Source organism: Podarcis pityusensis (genome assembly GCF_964106645.2).
Source record: "Podarcis pityusensis genome assembly, chromosome: Z".
Classification (NCBI taxonomy): domain Eukaryota; kingdom Metazoa; phylum Chordata; class Lepidosauria; order Squamata; family Lacertidae; genus Podarcis; species Podarcis pityusensis.
In genome coordinates, this window is record NC_138044.1 from 32,893,460 (window position 1) to 32,911,216 (window position 17,757).

Genomic DNA, 17,757 nt, shown 5'->3' on the forward strand with positions numbered 1-17,757 from the left:
GTGGTGGTCAACACTTTTTGGGATCCAAAGGCACATTTGCAATCCAGAGCAACGTATTGTGGGCACCACATATAATGTGACCACTGATCTAAGGCTTGGCAGAATTCTAAGATCACTTCAGCAAGAAACAACTGAGCCTAAGCTTTGTATAGTAGCAGCAGCAGCAGCTTCATTCTGTCATCCTCACTAGCATAGTAAGATGCTGCTTTGCCGAAGCAGGCGCCAACCTCTTTAGCAGTTCTGCCACAAGCAGGAGAGCTTCTGGTTTCACCTGGTCTTCTGCTCTGGAATTCTCCAAGGATGACAACAGAGTCACAGCTGAAAAACTTCACGCACCCTTTAACATGCCAGGAGAACAAAAACCCTGTTTACCATCAAGCATAATTTGTGGAAGACGGCTGTCTCCTTCTGTAGTAGCAGGGAAAACCTGGGGATTTTCATCTATCTTTGAGGTTGACCTTATTCAGTTAGAACTGAGAACGACTTGCCCATGGTCTTATTATTGTTTCTGATTATCTTATGAATACTGCACAATTAATTATATTCATCTGCCCCAGCTGCAACAAAACATGTCTCTCCTGCATCAGTCTCTACAGCCATAGCACTGCAACCTTTTGACTTCACACCCAAAGGTGCACTCCTCCATTGTTGCCCAAGACAGACAGATGCCAACCAGTTATATTCCATTTAGTTAGTTTCTACTTCTAGACCAGATTAAAACAGCAAACCTAAAATTATATACCAAACCCAACAGAATTCACATTGGATTCACTTATGGGTAAGCATGTTTAAAGATGACAACTCTGCAGCACAATCTTATCCACGCTAACAGTAAAATCCTAACCAAATCTCAGAAGTAAATTTCAGTGGAATTTAAAGGTAAAGGGACCCCTGACTATTAGGTCCAGTTGTGGCCGACTCTGGGGTTGCGGCGCTCATCTCGCTTTACTGGCCGAGGGAGCTGGCGTACAGCTTCCGGGTCATGTGGCCAGCATGACTAAGCTGTTTCTGGCGAACCAGAGCAGCGCACGGAAACGCTGTTTACCTTCCTGCTGGAGTGGTACCTATTTATCTACTTGCACTTTGACGTGCTTTCGAACTGCTAGGTTAGCAGGAGCAGGGAATGAGTAATGGGAGCTCACCCCGTCGCGGGGATTCGAACTACCGACCTTCTGATCAGCAAGTCCTAGCTCTGTGGTTTAACCCACAGCACCACCTGCGTCCCATAAGCCACCCGCATCCCATCAGTGGAATTTAGTCCCAGGTAAATGGGGTTAAGATTGCAGCCTAACCTGAGAGCATATGCCATTGAATCTTCTGTGTTGGATCAAGTTTCTTTTTTTCGGGGGAGGGGGGAGGCATATGCAGCTCCTTGCCAAGAGCACAAGGGACCCTAGGTAGGCCACTGGCCAGGGCTAGTCAATGTGGAGCCCTCCAGATGTTGTTGGGATGCAGATTCCCATCAGCCCCAGCAAGCATGGACCAAAGTCAGGGATGATGGGAGCTGAAGTCCAAGAAGCATCATTTTCTGCTGGGCTCCCAAGGTCAAGTTAGCTTCATGAGTGAGGATTTTAGCCAGGATCTTCCCAGTCCTATCCCGACATTCTCAGCAATACAGCCCTCCCTGACATTGGAGCGCGTTGTTTAGGCAGCATGTGTTCGTTCCATCACTGTAAACATGAGAGGCCTCCGTACGTGTCTTCTATTATAATTGTTTTTGCATTCCTTTGAGCAGCAGAACGTGGGTCACCAAGCACCCCCGTCTCAGATGTTAGCAAGCGCTAAGGAAATGAGCACATTTCCATGCGCAGCAGGGGGTGAACAGTTAGGAGCGAGAGAGCCGGCAAGCAAGCGGGGGCCACCCAGGCTTATTGGTTTCCCTCGTCCTGCCTTCTAGTTGGCTAAGCGCAACACAAGGCGCCGGTGGGGTGCTGCTAAGGCTCCGCCTTTGGGGCTGTGCCCTGGGAGCCGGCTGGGTGTCGGCAGCCAATGGAAGCGCGGAGCGATGGGCGGCTCCTGGCCGGTGACTCGAGGGTGCTCCCGCAGCTGCGACTCATTGCTTAAATGCGGCTGGCTGGACCGACAGCTTGCAGTCTTGTAGGCAGGGAGCTGTGTTTCACCCCGGTCGCCATGCCGGCCGTACTGAGCCAACCCTGAGCTTTTCCGTCGAGTCCTGCCTTCGTTGGGTTTGCTTATTTGTTCCTTTTGCGCGGCGCGTTCCTCCCGCTCTCGCGCTACGGAAAAGCCCAGCCTTATCCTCGCCTAGCCTGCTAGCCAGCGCCGACGGCGTGCCCTTCCAGAATGGAGCTGGAAGCCTCGATGGAGCAGTCCGTTCAGACGCGCATCTTCAAGATCATCGTCATTGGCGACTCCAACGTGGGCAAGACCTGCCTGACTGTGCGCTTCTGCGGGGGAGCCTTCCCGGCAAACACCGAAGCCACCATCGGCGTGGACTTCAGGGAGAAGGCGGTGGAGATTGAGGGAGAGCACATCAAGGTACAGCAGGAAGAAAAGCAGGGAGGGAAGAAGGAGAGAGCGGGGGAGCCGGGCCTGGTGCACACAGCCTTTTCTGGGAGCCGGGTATCCTTCCAGGTGGCTTCGTCTGTTGTTATCGGGATGTTTTTTTTAAGCAACCATAATTGAGGATGCTTCTTCTGAAAGCTCCGCTCGTCTTCTATTGCTGCCATGTCTGAAAGGATGTAGGGCGCCCCATGGAGGTGAGGAGAGCTGGGGAGCAAAAAATCGATGGACTCCCAGAGAAGCAGGCTATAGAACCCTGTTTGGTCTTGGGAGAGTAACGGGAAACCAGTATAAGACAGGCTTGGGTAGAGGAGGAGCAACAGTAGGCAAGCCACCCTGAACTACAAGCTTCTTAAGGCACAGTGTGTAAGATGTATCTATTTTGTCTAATCCGAATCCTGGTGCTGTTCTCCTCACCACCATCTTAATATGCTCACAAAAACCCTATTGGGTGGGAAATGATGAGGGAGGGAGAGACAGCAAAACGGGGACTGGCCCGGTAAACTTAATGGCTAAGTAAGGATTTGAAGGGCCGTAAATGTGTGGTAGAGCTCCTGCTTTGCATGCAGAAGGTCCCAGGTTCAATCCTTGGTAAAGCTGGAAGAAAGAAAGCTGCCTACAACCCTGGATAGGCTCTGCTATTCAGTATAGACAGACCAATGGCTGACTGTGTTGCATGTATATTCTCCCTAACTACTTACATCATTCTGGCTCTAGGTTCTTCTGAAGGTTGGGGTATTAATTTCACAGTGGCTAATTTCTAAAATTACAAGTGTTTTAGGGCTCCACAGTGTCTGGAAGTCAAGTGTGGTGGAAGCATTCCCTGTCCCTCACCCCCAACTTGGCAACTCCCGATTGCTAAAGCTGGTTGTGATGCCCTATAGTGGCAAGAGAAAGAGGGCCAGGGCATAGTGCTCACTGCATTTACATCACTTCATTACTCAACTACTTGATGACTTGCATCTGTGAACTGACACCCTCCTCCCCTGTTATGCCTGATATGAAAGTTCTGGCTTCAGTGCTGGAATCTGTGATGGCCTGTTCCTACAGGCAGTTCACTACCATGTCCATAATCAATTGACATGCATGAATGAACCAGCATCCATAACTGTACTGTGCTCAGATTCTCTGTTCTTTATGGCTACTTCACATGTTTCAGTAAGCAAACACCTCCTTCCCAGTAGAATGGACAAGGTGTGGGGGAGATACACTGGTGGAAAAGAGAGGTATGAACAGGGCCAAGATTTCAGTGCATTCTCACAGTCACATCACAGCCCAGAAACTGTACTCAGTCCTGGTGCTTCTGTTATGCAGACTTCTATTGAGATCTCTGTGTGATTGCACAAGGACTACCTATACTGTGGGATTCTGAAGCTGTTATTAACTCTGGATGTTTTAGTTTTGGATCACTTTTGCACACCAGGAATTAAGGACTGGATATATATGTGCTGGTTCAGTCATCTCTGCTACATCCTTGCAATGTTAGGCCAATCGAGAGCACACATATTGACAGTGGGGATGAGAGAAGAAATAAATAAAATCCAGACTATTTAGATATCATAAAATAGGCATCTGCAGAAGTGTTCAGTTTGCTCAGTTACAGTAAATTCCAGGGCAAAGTATACATTACATACTAATGCTATACTCAGTTTAAGAAGGATATTGACAAGCTGGAATGTATACAGAGGGCAACCAAGAGGATCAAGGGTTGGAAACCAAGCCTTATGAGGAATGGTTGTAGGAGTTTGGTATGTTTAGGGTCCCTTCCAACTCTACAGTTATATGCTTCTATGAGTCATAGACCTTTAAAGAGCAAAAACTCATATAGGAGATTGCCTATACTAACTTTTCTCTTTTTTTCCTCTTTTTCCCCAGTAATTTTTTTATTATTTTCCTTATTCATACTTTAACAATACAATACAGTAAATCACATAATTGCTTTAGCTCTGCCAAGCTCACAACTTCCCATCTGCTGAAGGGATACTTCAACGAGTATCCCTTATTTTCTTATATTGCATATTCTATTTATTTAATCTTATATCTGCCATACATTGTAAGAGCTATTTCAATCCTCCCAGTGTTTTTAAAGTTTTACAATCGTCTTTTATATACCGTACACCATAAATTTACTCCAACTTTCTTGAAACCTCTGGTCGTCCTAGTCCCACATTCTTCCCGTCAGTTTGGCTAACTGCATAACTCATCATTTTCGTCTGCCACTCTGCAACGGTAGGGACTTCTTGCACTTTCCGATTTGGGGCAAGCATATTTCTTGCTGCAGCTGTGGTGTACATAAAGAATCTTTGGTCTACTTTCTTAATTTCTTTCCCCATCAAACCCAACAAAAAGGCTTCTGGTTTTTTGGGGAAAGTGTACTTAAATTTTTTCTTAAGTTCATTATAAAATAGCTTCCAAAAGTTCTTAACTTTATCACAAGTCCACCACATATGATAGAAATCTCCATCCACCTGTTTGCACTTCCAACATTTTTTATCCTTCATCCTCTACATTTTTGCCAGCTTTACCGCTGTTAAATGCCATCTATAGATCATTTTCATTAGGTTTTCTTTTAAAGCTGTACATGCCATAAATTTCATATTTACCTTCCACAACTCATACCATGCATCCAATTCAATATTATGCTCAAAATCTATAGCCCATTTTATCATTGCTTCTTTCATTTCCTCATCTTTTGTAAACCATTCTAATAACAAAGCATACATTTTGGATAATGTTTTACCTCTGCCTTCTGTTAAGTCTATTTGAAATCTTGATTTTTTTGTCTTCATACCCAGCTTTCTTTTTGTCATCCTTCAGCATATCATTAAGCTGATGGTATTGCAACCAACCTGTAAGCATACCTTCTCTTTGATCATATGGCTTAAGTTTTATCCCTTGTTCCATTTTTCTAGTAATTTTTCTAGTAATTTCCTCTTTCCCTCCATGTTAACTTTCTTGATGGTCAACACTTCTATTGGCGATATCCACCATGGGGTTTTCCTTTCCAATAATTTTTCTTTCCCACACCTTATCATATGGTTTAAAAAACCTTTATGGACCTTTACTTTATCATAACACAGGTACGAGTGCCACCCGTACCTGTTATCATGCCCTTATAAATCCAAAAGGTCTGTGTTTTCCAGTGTTATCCATTCTTTCAGCCATATGAGACAGGATGCTTCATAATAGAGATTCATGTCTGGTAGGGCAAATCTGCCTCTTTCTTTTTTATCTATCAAAATTTTCATTTTAATCCTCGGCTTCTTTCCCTGCCAGAAAATTTCTACGGTATTTTTTGCCACTCTCTACATTGTCCTGTCCCCTTAATCACTGGAATTGTTTGGAACAAGAATAACATTCTAGGTAAAACATTCATCTTAATCGCCGATATTCTGCCCAGGAAAGAGAGTTTCAGCCTATCCCAAATTTCTAGATCTTTCTTAATCTCTCTCCATGTAGTTTTATAATTATCTTTATACAAATTTATATTTATTGTTGTCAGCCATATTCCGAGGTATTTCACTTTCTTAGCCACCATGATTCCTGTCTCCTGTTGCAATTCCTCTGTCTCTTCTTTGTTCATGCTTTTAACTAACATTATTGGTCTTTTCTGAAAGGTATTGAAGTCATATATCTATAACAAAAAGCCAAACTTATTATAAATAATAATTTGGCAGACACTTTCGAAATTTCCAAGGGGACCAGACAGGGGTGTCCCCTGTCACCGTTGCTGTTTATTACGGTTTTGGAAGTTCTAAATAAAAATTTGAGAGAAACATCAGAAATTAGAGGGGTTAAGGTAGGAGTAAAAGAGTTTAAAATAAAAGTGTTTGCTGACAATCTAGTTTTAACATTAGAAGATCCAAAGAAAAATGTACAAGAAGCCCTGCAGAAAATAGAGGAATTTGGCAAAGTGGCGGGGTTTAAACTTAATATACTAACCTTTCTCAACTTGGTGCTCTCTAGGTGGCTTGGATTACAGTTAACATCATCCCTTACCACTGGTCATGCTGGCTGGGACTGATGAGAGTTATAGTCCAAAAATCTGGAGGGCACCAGGCTGGGAAAGGCTGGACTACATGGACAACCAATAGGGTTTTGACATGGATCTTTCCCAACCCTACCTGAAGATGCCAGGGCTTGGACTTGGACCTTTTGCATGGAAAACATATGTTCCATAACTGAGCTACAGCCCCTTCCGAAAGAGCAGGTGCTCTTGGGATTCAACCCCACACTGCAAACCCTACAGAGCAATTTCATAAGCATTCAGCCACAGCATCTGACCTGTCCACCACTCTCATGTCCACTTTTTTCCTTTTTCTCTCCACAGTTCCCAAGCGCAGTTCAGAACAGTAGGGAATTCTGTTCAGGAGAGGGAGTTTAGTGTAGTTGCAGTTATCTTTACCTCAGGTTAGGGATGCGGGTGGCGCTGTGGGTTAAACCACAGAGCCTAGGGTTTGCCGATAAGAAGGTTGGCGGTTCGAATCCCCGCAACTGGGTGAGCTCCCGTTGGTCAGTCCATTCTCCTGCCAACCTAGCAGTTTGAAAGCACAAAGTGCAAGTAGATATATAGGTACCGCTCCAGCGGGAAGGTAAACGGCGTTTCCGTGCGCTGCTCTGGTTCTCCAGACGTGGCTTAGTCATGCTGGCCCCATGACCCGGAAGCTGTACGCTGGCTCCCTCGGCTAGTAAAGCAAGATAAGCGCAGCAACCCCAGAGTCATCCATGACTGGACCTAACGGTCAGGGGTCCCTTTACCTTTACTTTACTTAAGGTTAACAAGCTGCTGCAGTCAACATTTTTCCCTGTCCTGCTCAACTGTCAAAGGTAAAAGAGCTCTGCCTTCCCTTGCATCTGATAGCTCATTCTCTTTGTTTCTCCTTTTTAAAGAAAACTGCAGATACCCCAGTGGTCAGGATGCCATGCAGTTGTGGGTTCTGACCCGGAGTGCCCCAATAGATGTAATGTTTAAAAACGTCTTTCTTTCTTTTTAACGCTTTAAAAAAGGGAGGTTGACAATGGAGAGCTGGCAGGAAACATTTTGCTTGACCCTTTCCTCACTGCAATTTCTTAACTGCAAACCTCTCCCCCCACAGCAGCTTTTTCCTACCACACAGGGTTGTAAACGCACATGTTACCCTCTGTATGGCAATCTTGCATCCTCTCCCAACCACATGGACATGTTCTCTAAAAATAACCCCATATAATGTGAGTGTGTGGGTACACGCAGTCAAAATGACTGTTGCTCTCATTCCCCATAGCTAAGGGATGGTTTGGCATAATGTTAAGTCTGAACTCTGAGGCTTGGGGTTTGTCTCACTTCAAACAAACCAAATCCAAAAAATCCTGCTTGGCAGGGGGTTGGACTCGATGGCCCTTGTGGTCTCTTCCAACTCTATGATTCTATGAACTGTAGCCAAGGTTTGCTTTTGGATTACTGCTCATGCCTTATCTGCAGGAGGCAAACCATAATGCTAAGCCAGAGCATGCCTTAGTTCCAGTACTAGCATGGGAGCAGGATGACCCTGGGAGGAAGTGAAGCAGCCACTATTCTTTTTTACTGTGAGAATCCACACACTAGTGCATTCATGCTTAGCTGTGATTTTGGCTTAGTGCTGTGGGCAAACTGCACCAGGCTGTGGAAAAATCACTTCAAATATAAAGCCATCACAGCCTCATGCATGTTCACTTCATCAGATCGGGCCCTCTGAAAAAAGTTTGGGCACCCCTGTCTTAAGCAGTGCAGTGTATTCCTATTGCCTCATGAATACAGACCCAGTTTCCTTGAAGCTCCTCTGCCTCCAGGCCCTCAGAAAACCTTCTGAGGACAAAGATCGGCCATTTGGCCTTGTTTTGCTTCAAGACCAGATTACAAAGGTTAACAAGTGGAAGAGATTGCTGGTTGTGGGAAAATATTAGGTGATCAATTCATGTTTACTCAACTAAGAAAGGTATGGGCTAGAAAGGTGTGGGCTAGGAAGTAGGCCCATGTCTTCTTGTTAATCTCTCCTTGTCTCAGCTGGGGAGAAGGCTGAGCCTACCTATGAAATGGGTCATATTAGGGAATAATAACTCTTATAATTGTAGAAAAAAACTTTAATTGACTTTGATTTTATTGAATTCATAATCTTTTAGGGCTTCTATATTTGACTTTTATTGAATATACCCCTTCAGCATATTTTTCTTGTGAAGCAGCTTATAAATCCACATATATTTTAAACTAGGTCACCTAGTTTAAAGGCACCTAGTGGTACCTCTGGTTAAGTACATAATTTTTTCCGGAGGTCTGTTCTTAACCTGAAACTGTTCTTAACCTGAAGCACCACTTTAACTAATGGGGCCTCCTGCTGCCGCTGCGCCGCCAGGGCACGATTTCTGTTCTTATCCTGAAGCAAAGTTCTTAACCTGAAGCACTATTTCTGGGTTAGCGGAGTCTGTAACCTGAAGCATATTTAACCTGAAGTGTATGTAACCTGAGGTACCACTGTACACACTTTTACCACTTTAAAAGTTAGAGCTTCTCCCAAAAAATCCTGAGAACAGTAGTTTACCCCTACAGAGCTACAATTTCCAGTACTGCAGGCAAACTACAGTTCCCAGCATTCATTAGGGGAAAGCCATGTGCTTTAAAGGGTGTGGATATGACCTTAGATAATGTGGTGGCCTAAGTGTGTAAGACTAGGGTCCAGTTTCAAATCGTTAATCAGCCACAAAGCTCAAAAGATGAATTGGGAGAAATCTCAGCCATACTAAGGGGGTTATATAAAATAAAAGAGGGAGGAAGAACCATGTGGGACACTCTGGGCTTCCTGAAGGAAAAGCTGGATATAAATGGAGGCTGAACATTTTCTGTGAGCTGTTAAAAGATTCTAGCATTTCCTTCAGAGCTCATTTGCCCTGGTTCCTGTCTTGGGTGAGTACATGCGCGTGTGCACACACACATACACATAGTGGCTGGGTCTGTGAGCTTCCTTGTTAGTTTTCCCACAGTGCCACTGGCATTGCTTGGCTCCATGCCATTATACAAAATAAAAAGACGACAGTACAGCACAGGCATTGTGGGAATTTGTTTCAGTGGCAACTTGTAGCTGCCTGCTGCCTCAGATGGGTGAGCCCAGAGCCTGCCAAAAGCACTTTGCTGAGGGCCTTCATATGAGCATAGATAGCTGCCCTATACTCAGTCAGACCATTGGTCCTTCCAGTTCAATATTATCAACAAAGACTGGGAGCAACTCTTGAGGATTTAGGCAGGAGACATTCCAAGCTCCACCTGTAATTGAACTACAGGCAAAGCAGGTGCTCATACCTTGATCTTTGGATCTTCCTCCATGTCAACCCTTAATGCTGGAGCTGATCCTGCATGAATGTACTCTCTACCTGGTTTGTAGACTCTTCAGAAATTCTGCTCTGTTCCACAGGTGCAGGTCTGGGACACAGCAGGCCAGGAAAGGTTCCGGAAGAGCATGGTGGAGCACTACTACCGCAATGTGCATGCTGTTGTATTCGTCTATGATGTCACCAAGATGGCTTCCTTCATCAATCTTAAGACCTGGATTGAGGAGTGCAATGGCCATGCAGTCCCTGCCCTTGTCCCTAAAGTGCTTGTGGGAAACAAGTGTGACTTGCGGGACCAGATCCAGGTGCCATCCAGCATGGCCCTGAAGTTTGCTGATGCACATAATATGCTTTTGTTTGAAACCTCAGCCAAGGACCCCAAAGAAAGTCAGAATGTGGAATCTATTTTCATGTGTCTGGCTTGCCGGCTGAAGGCCCAGAAGTCTCTACTTTATCGGGATATGGAGAGGCAGCAGGGGAAGGCATCGAGAATGACGCTTAATGCAGACGGGAGCAGCAAAAACCCCTGTCCCTGCTGAACTGTTGAGGTTGCAATTCCTGACCATTTAATGGGTATGTGTGTGACTGTGAGTGAGAAGGGCAGATGGTTTTGTCCCTCGATGAACTGAAACAAGACCCACTTGTCTCAATCTAAGTTAAATGTTAAGTTAATAATAAAATTTGTATGGCATTCAACTGGTTTGGTTGTAGCTTTGTTTCTGCTGGTTTGTGATATGAACAAGCCCTTGTGATAAACACCTTCACTGAAGATGGGTGCTGGGTAACGTGACGGGTTTTATTGGTATGTTAACAGGAAAAACAACAACCCTGTTATTAACTCAGGAGAGAAGTATAGACTTAGCTGTTTCTGGTAGTATTTATGATTACACTGCCAAGCAAGGTGGTGTACTTCTGCAAAGGCTGCACAATATTCACTCATTTCCCATGCATAGGTTCAAAGGATGAAGAGACACTTTGGTAACAAAACTGGATGTTTATTTAGTTACACACTCTATGAGAGTGTAAAGCATGATGGCAATGCTAAGGGAGACCCTAAACTTGGTTCAAGACACAAACTCTTTACTGAGAATTTAAAACAGCACTCTTTCCATCTTAAGATTCGGATAGACTTTTTCTACCTAGAATGGCTATTAATGTTCCTAATCAGCAACACCCACCCATTCCCTTCTGAAATTTAAGATCTCTTCAGGGAATCAAAACTGGGTTGCCCTGCCTAGCTAACCCACTCAGATAGCCCAAACCCCAACTGCCCACACTGACAATTTCTCCCTATCTCCACTGTCCCTGTCTAATATGCAGACAAGAGCATTCCAAACTGTGTCACAACACATTAGTGTGTTGGCTGCAGTGTGTAGGTGTGTTGTGCAAATGCTCGGAAAGGAGTTAGTTTAACCTCTGGTTTGCTATTAAAAAGGGATGCGGGTGGTGCTGATCGGCTTGCCGATCAGAAGGTCGGCGGTTCGAATCCCCATGACTGGGTGAGCTGCCATTGCTCGGTCCCTGCTCCTGCCAACCTAGCAGTTTGAAAGCACGTCAAAGTGCAAGTAGATAAATAGGTACCGCTCTGGCGGGAAGGTAAACGGCGTTTCCGTGCGCTGCCCTGGTTCGCCAGAAGCAGCTTAGTCATGCTGGCCACATGACCCGGAAGCTGTACGCTGGCTCCCTCGGCCAATAAAGCGAGATGAGCTCCGCAACCCCAGAGTCGTCTGCAACTGGACCTAATGGTCAGGGGTCCCTTTACCTTTACCTTGCTATTAAAACTGAACAACTGTCTTGCAAAATGATGCATGTCTAAAAAGTGTGCCACCACCAACATGAAAAGTTTGGAAAGCTCTGCCACATATAATCCCGGTCTACATTCTTGAGTACCTACCTTGAGTTAAAACCTTGAGTTAAAACAGTACCTTGAGTTAAAACAGTAAGCCTACACTTAAAACTTCCCCTCTCTCCTGACTGGCTGTTGGTTTCACCAGCTGTCACTGGTTTCTGAGTCACCAGGAGGCAGGCCCAGGGCTTGACTGTCACAGCCTTGTCTATGAATGGTGGCTGTAAATGGTCTGGTCTCCTCTCTTCCTGACTGGATTAGCCAGGTTTCTCAGTACTGAACAGAGCAGTGCTCACTGACTTGAGTTGGAGCTGATCTCTGAGCTGACCCATCACCCATCAGAGATCGGCTGAAAGGTTGAATCCTAGTGCTCATTGATATGTCACTTCCAATATTGTCAGTTTGCTTTAAAAGGCCTGGTTCCTAAACTATATTACCAGGGGATGGAGGAGCTGCTATGACACAATGATGCCCAAACCCAGCTACATTAAATGTCATAGTTTCTCCATTGATATGCTTGAGCAGCCATCTCTTCTATCCTTGGGGACATTTAAAAATAGCCACTTCAGTCTACCTAGTTGTCTGTATTTTCTCCACTTACACAGCTAGATAGCTATCAGGGGTTGGCATTTTGTAGGGCAGGGCAGGAGGAAGGAATAAGAACACAGGACTTTGCCTTATGCTGAGTTGAATGAATTGGTCCATCAAGCTCTAGAGTTTTGGACAGGGTACACTACAAACCGTACCTGGTGATGCCAGGGGTTAAACCTGAGACTGTATGCATGACACATGCTCTAGCACTGAGCATCTTCCTCAATGCAGCATGGGGAAATGTTTCCCCTTGCACATTTTTTTAACTATCTGCAAAACTCCTGGTTAGCCTAACTCCAGTGGTGTCTCTCTTTTGTACAGTACAAGGATTGTGTTGTTTTGGCTCCAATGCTGTAAGCATGAAAGGACTTGAATTGGCATTAGTATATCATAAAATCATAGGACTGTAGAGTTGAAAAGGACCACAGGGATCATCTAGTTTAACCCTCTGCAATGCAGAAACCTTTACCCAACATGGAGCTCAAAGTCACAACCCTCAGACTAAAAGGTCTCATTCTTTACTGACTGAGCTATCCCAGCAAATCCATCCAAACCTGCTACAGAATCTGCAAGAGAATGTTGCATTATGAACTGCTCCTGCTCAGGATACTCCATTCCATTCCCCCTCCTTCCTTATTTTCCACCCCACTGCCTCTAGCTGTCAATTAGCATTCTGTGGCATCTGATCATGCTCAGAGTCCTCAATGGTTTTCCCCTTTAGGGGCTTTTTTCACAAAGAGAAAATAAAATGTTTTGTACTTTGTAAATCTTGGAGTTACCCTGATCCTGCTGATGCCTCCCTATCACACATAGGAAGTACTATTTTGGTTACATATGCAATGACACTCACCACCTGAACATTAAAAATAGAGGGGATTGTGATACTTTCTTCATGGAGATGGGGAATCCCATTTAAATTTCTCTGATCAGGCATAAAACTAGCCTAGGTCATCTCTGAGGAGTGTATTATTAATGTGGTTCTTCTCAGACCTGTCCGGCTCTCTGTGGGAGGAGAAACACCATCATGGGAAGGAACCACATAATTGATGGGGTCCGCATGGATCTTGTGAAACATTTTACTGATGCATCAGCTTTTGTGGATTAGAGCAGAGATGGGGAACAAGCTGCTCTCTATATGGGGATGGGGTATATAGCTCTGTGGTAGAGCATCTACTTTGCATGCAGAAGATCTCAGGTTTAATGTTAACATCTCCAGGTTGAACTGGGAATGCCCCTGTCTGACACCTGGAGAGGTGCTGCCAGCTACTGTAAACTACGTGTAGTGAGCCTTTGGCCAGATGTTACTGAACTACAGCAACCATCGGTCTCAGCAAGCATGGTCATTAGTTAGGGAATGATGGGAATTGTAGTTCAGCAACACCTGGAAGGACAAAGGTTCCCCATACCTGCTGTAGACAACATTGAGCTAGCTGGACCAGTGATCTGTCTCAGTATAAGGCAGCTTCTTGTGTTCCTATTGTGTTCGACTCTCAACTCCCATCAGTACCTGCCAGCATAGCCAATGGTGAGGAATAATGGGGTGCCAGACAAAGCTTTCTGGGAAGGCTATACCATAACCAGGATGCCACTCCCTGGTGCAGCCTTTCCCAACCTTGGGTCCGCAGATGTTGTTGGACCACAGTTCCCAACATTTCTGCCCATCGAGCCATGCTTTCTGGGATAACGGGAGCTTTAGTCCAGCAATATATGGAGACCCAAAGTTGGGAAAGATTACAATAGTGGTTCCCCGCTTACTTCATTTGACGAGGTCACTCAGAACAGGACCTCTGAAGGAGATCATAATGTTTAAGTAGGTACATATGAGGGAAGGCAGATATTCAGGTAACCTGGTCCCAATACTCTTGGTAATAATAATAATAATTTATTATTTATACCCCGCCCATCTGGCTGGGCCTCTCCAGCCACTCTGGCCGGCTTCCATAGAAACCAAAAATACACTAAAATATCACACGTTAAAAACTTCCCTGAACAGGGCTGCCTTAAGATGTCTTCTGAATGTCAGGTAGTTGTTTATCGCTTTGACATCTGCTGGAAGGGCGTTCCACAGGGCAGGCGCCACTACCGAGAAGGCCCTCTGCCTGGTTCCCTGTAGCTTTGCTTCTCGCAATGAGGGAACCGCCAGAAGGCCCTCAGCGCTGGACCTCAGCGTCCGGGCAGAACGATGGGGGTGGAGACGCTCCTTCAAGTATACTGGACCGAGGCAGTTTAGGGCTTTAAAGGTCAGCACCAACACTTTGAATTGTGCTCGGAAACGTACTGGGAGCCAATGTAGGTCTTTCAAGACCGGTGTTATATGGTCTCGGCGGCCGCCCCCAGTCACCAGTCTAGCTGCCGCATTCTGGATTAGTTGTAGTTTCCGGGTCACCTTCAAAAGTAGCCCCACGTAGAGCGCATGGCAGTAGTCCAAGCAGGAGATAACCAGAGCATGCACCACTCTGGCGAGACAGTCCGCAGGCAGATAGGGTCTCAGCCTACGTACCAGATGGAGCTGGTAAACAGCTGCCCTGGACACAGATTTGACCTGTGCCTCCATGGACAGCTGTGAGTCCAAAATGACTCCCAGGCTGCGCACCTGGTCCTTCAGGGGCACAGTTACCCCATTCAGGACCAGGAAATCCTCCACACCTGCCCGCCTCCTGTCCCCCAAAAACAGTACTTCTGTCTTGTCAGGATTCAACCTCAATCTGTTAGCCGCCATCCATCCTCCAACCGCCTCCAGACACTAACACAGGACCTTCACCGCCTTCACTGGTTCTGATTTAAAAGAGAGGTAGAGCTGGGTATCTTGAGCTTTAAATATTAAAAACGTCTTAAATTGGGCTCAGAGATTAAATGGGAGCCAGCGAGGCTGACAAAGCACAGGTATTGTATGGTCAAATATCTGCAATTCTGGACCAAATGGGCCCCACCAAGCTCTGTCTGCCCTCAGCTAGCCCCAACCTGCCTGCCTGCCTATTTTAAACCAGTCAGAAGAGTGGAATTGCCTGTCAACTTCCTCCTCCACAGTCTAAGTGTTGGAAGGAAGGAGGATGGGGACAAAACAATAATTGGTTGGCTCTGCCTATTATTGGCTCTGTATCTGCTATTCATTTTGCCTCGGTCTCCTGCTAGCCTTCCATCCTACCAGTCCCAATGGACACCAACCTTCCCTGTTGATAACCAAATGGACCTGCCCTGATACAAACACTGGGAGGGTGTAGGATAGGTTGTCCTGGGAAAAGGCATCTCAGGAGCATCTTTCAGCCCCTGCAGCTTTAGTTCCTGATACCACACTGCAATAGGCCAGAAGCCAAATAAGCCCAGTGTGGTAGTTGTTTATAAGGGAGAGGTAAATGTTTAGAAATGGACCAACACTTATCAGGCACTGGTTCAACTAATATCCCAACGATTAGAGATTGGCAAAGCAAATTATTCGAATACATAGAATTGGCAAAAATGACACAAAAAAATAGAGATCAGAAAGAAACAAAGTTTATTAAGGAATGGAACAAATTTATAATATATATCGAAGCAGATTTAAAAAATGTAAAGATCACAGTAGGCTCAATATAACCCTACGACGTGCAGATATTTTAAAGAGAAACTGTGGGGGAAAATCCTTTGTTACATAACCCAAAACCGAGGTGGAGGGAAGTCAATTAGTTATATGTTGTTTTGGTCTTCTGTTTTGTTTTGTTTTTTCTTTTGTTAGTTTTGTTGTGTGTTTTGTTTTTACTTGTGATGAACTTGTTTTGTGTGTAATAAAAATCAATAAAGAGGAATTAAAAAAAACAACCGTATCAGGCACTGGTGATGTCATTGCCTGCTGAAAAGTAATTAGCTGGCTCTTTATGAGGCTGGTCGCTGTTGCTCACACCTCTTTGCTTCCTTCCTACTCACACCAGCTAGAAATGCCAAAGGAGCTCTTTAAGCCAGCAGGACAGTGTTGTTTCTTTTACAAACATTTGTACAGTGCTTAGATCGTTAATAAGATGCCGAACTATAAAAACACAGTTTGTTGGTGTCATAAATTGCAGGACAAGGTCTTCAATGCTCCTATTCCAATCTGGTTAAAGTAGTAGTCTTCAACTTTTTCAGACCCAAGACCCACCCAACATGCCTTTAAGGACCCACTTCTTATTCTGATTACTATAGTATACCATAATTGGAGTGGGGGGGGGGTTAGTGCTGCTGTCATTACCCACACCACCTTAGATCAGGCTATGACCCAGTAAAAGCTACTAGTCTACAATTACTAGCTGGATGCAACATGTAGCTGGCCCTCCAAGTGTCCCTGTTTTCCAGGGACAGTCCCAGATTAACATAAGCCATCCCAGTTTCTGATTTTACTCTGAAATGTCTCTCTTTTCTTTAGGAAGTCTCTATTTTCATCGAAGAAATGCTGGAGCATATGATAGAATGTCCCTATTTTCATCAGAGAAATGCTGAAGGGTATGGAGTTATGTGACCCCAAGCCAAGGTGATAAGTAACTATTGATATAGAAACTAGGGGTGGTTGGCTTTTTCTGCCCAACTCCGCAAGGGACTGAGTCCCCTAAGCCCGGAAACTTATGTCCCCACTGTGGAATGACGTGTGGATCCAGAATTGACCTACACAGTTGCTTACAAACACACTGTTAAGTCAGTGTTCATGGAAGACAATCTTACTCACCAAAGAAGATGATCAGTCAGAGATGAATGGGTGGAGGCAGGATAGTGAAAGCAAGGCAGATCTTCATTTTTCTGTTGCAACAGAGTTCCCTCCCCTCCTTGCAAGGAGGTAATAGAGACCCAGAACAAAGTGTGCAGGAACCTTTAAAGGCTTTTGAAATTACCAACCCCTTAGCCCAAGACCACCCTAAAATAAGGTTACCAGACGTCCCCGTTTCCCAGGACAGTCCTTGGATTTACAAATCAGTCCCCATACAAAATCCATTGAAGTTGAAAAGTATCCCGGAATCCATTGGGAAAAAAATCTGGTAACTTTACCCTAATTTCAGAAGGGAGGGGCTGAATTGTGAGTGCTCCCCCGTGTGAGTGTCTGAGGGCCCTGCTCTTGCCACTTACCATCTGGCCCAGGGCGGGGCCTGACAGGCCTCACAAGGGCTGCTCCTGCCACCTACTATCTGGCCCAGGGTGGGGCCTCACAAGGACGGTTGTTGCCACTGATGCTGCTACTGCCCAGGAGGACCCGGAGGGGTGCAGAGTTCTTTTTAACATGTTTTAAAATCTCCCTTTCCTTTAGGTTTTTTATATATGGGGGTGGGATGGATGTTTGGGTGGGCTTGGGAATTTGTTAGATTTTGATGAATTTGTAATTTTTGCAGTTTTTATTTGTATTGTTTTATTGTTTTCTGGGTTATTTTTGTTTTTTGGTTGTTTTTTTTTGTTTTAAGGTTTTATTGTTTTAGGCTGCGAAAGAATAACATTAATTGTCATCAATGGAGGCTACTATGAGGCTTGGG

General features: G+C 45.0%; 1 protein-coding gene across 1 annotated transcript; it reads left to right on the plus strand.

Annotated features, from left to right (window-relative positions):
- Positions 1 to 1,948: 1,948 nt before the first annotated feature.
- RAB33A (RAB33A, member RAS oncogene family) lies at positions 1,949 to 10,551 on the plus strand. Its single transcript, XM_080989520.1, has 2 exons — positions 1,949 to 2,496; positions 9,939 to 10,551. Exons 1-2 carry the CDS (start codon positions 2,302 to 2,304, stop codon positions 10,392 to 10,394), a joined length of 651 nt encoding a protein of 216 aa, XP_080845646.1. The 5' UTR covers positions 1,949 to 2,301; the 3' UTR covers positions 10,395 to 10,551.
- Positions 10,552 to 17,757: the final 7,206 nt, after the last annotated feature.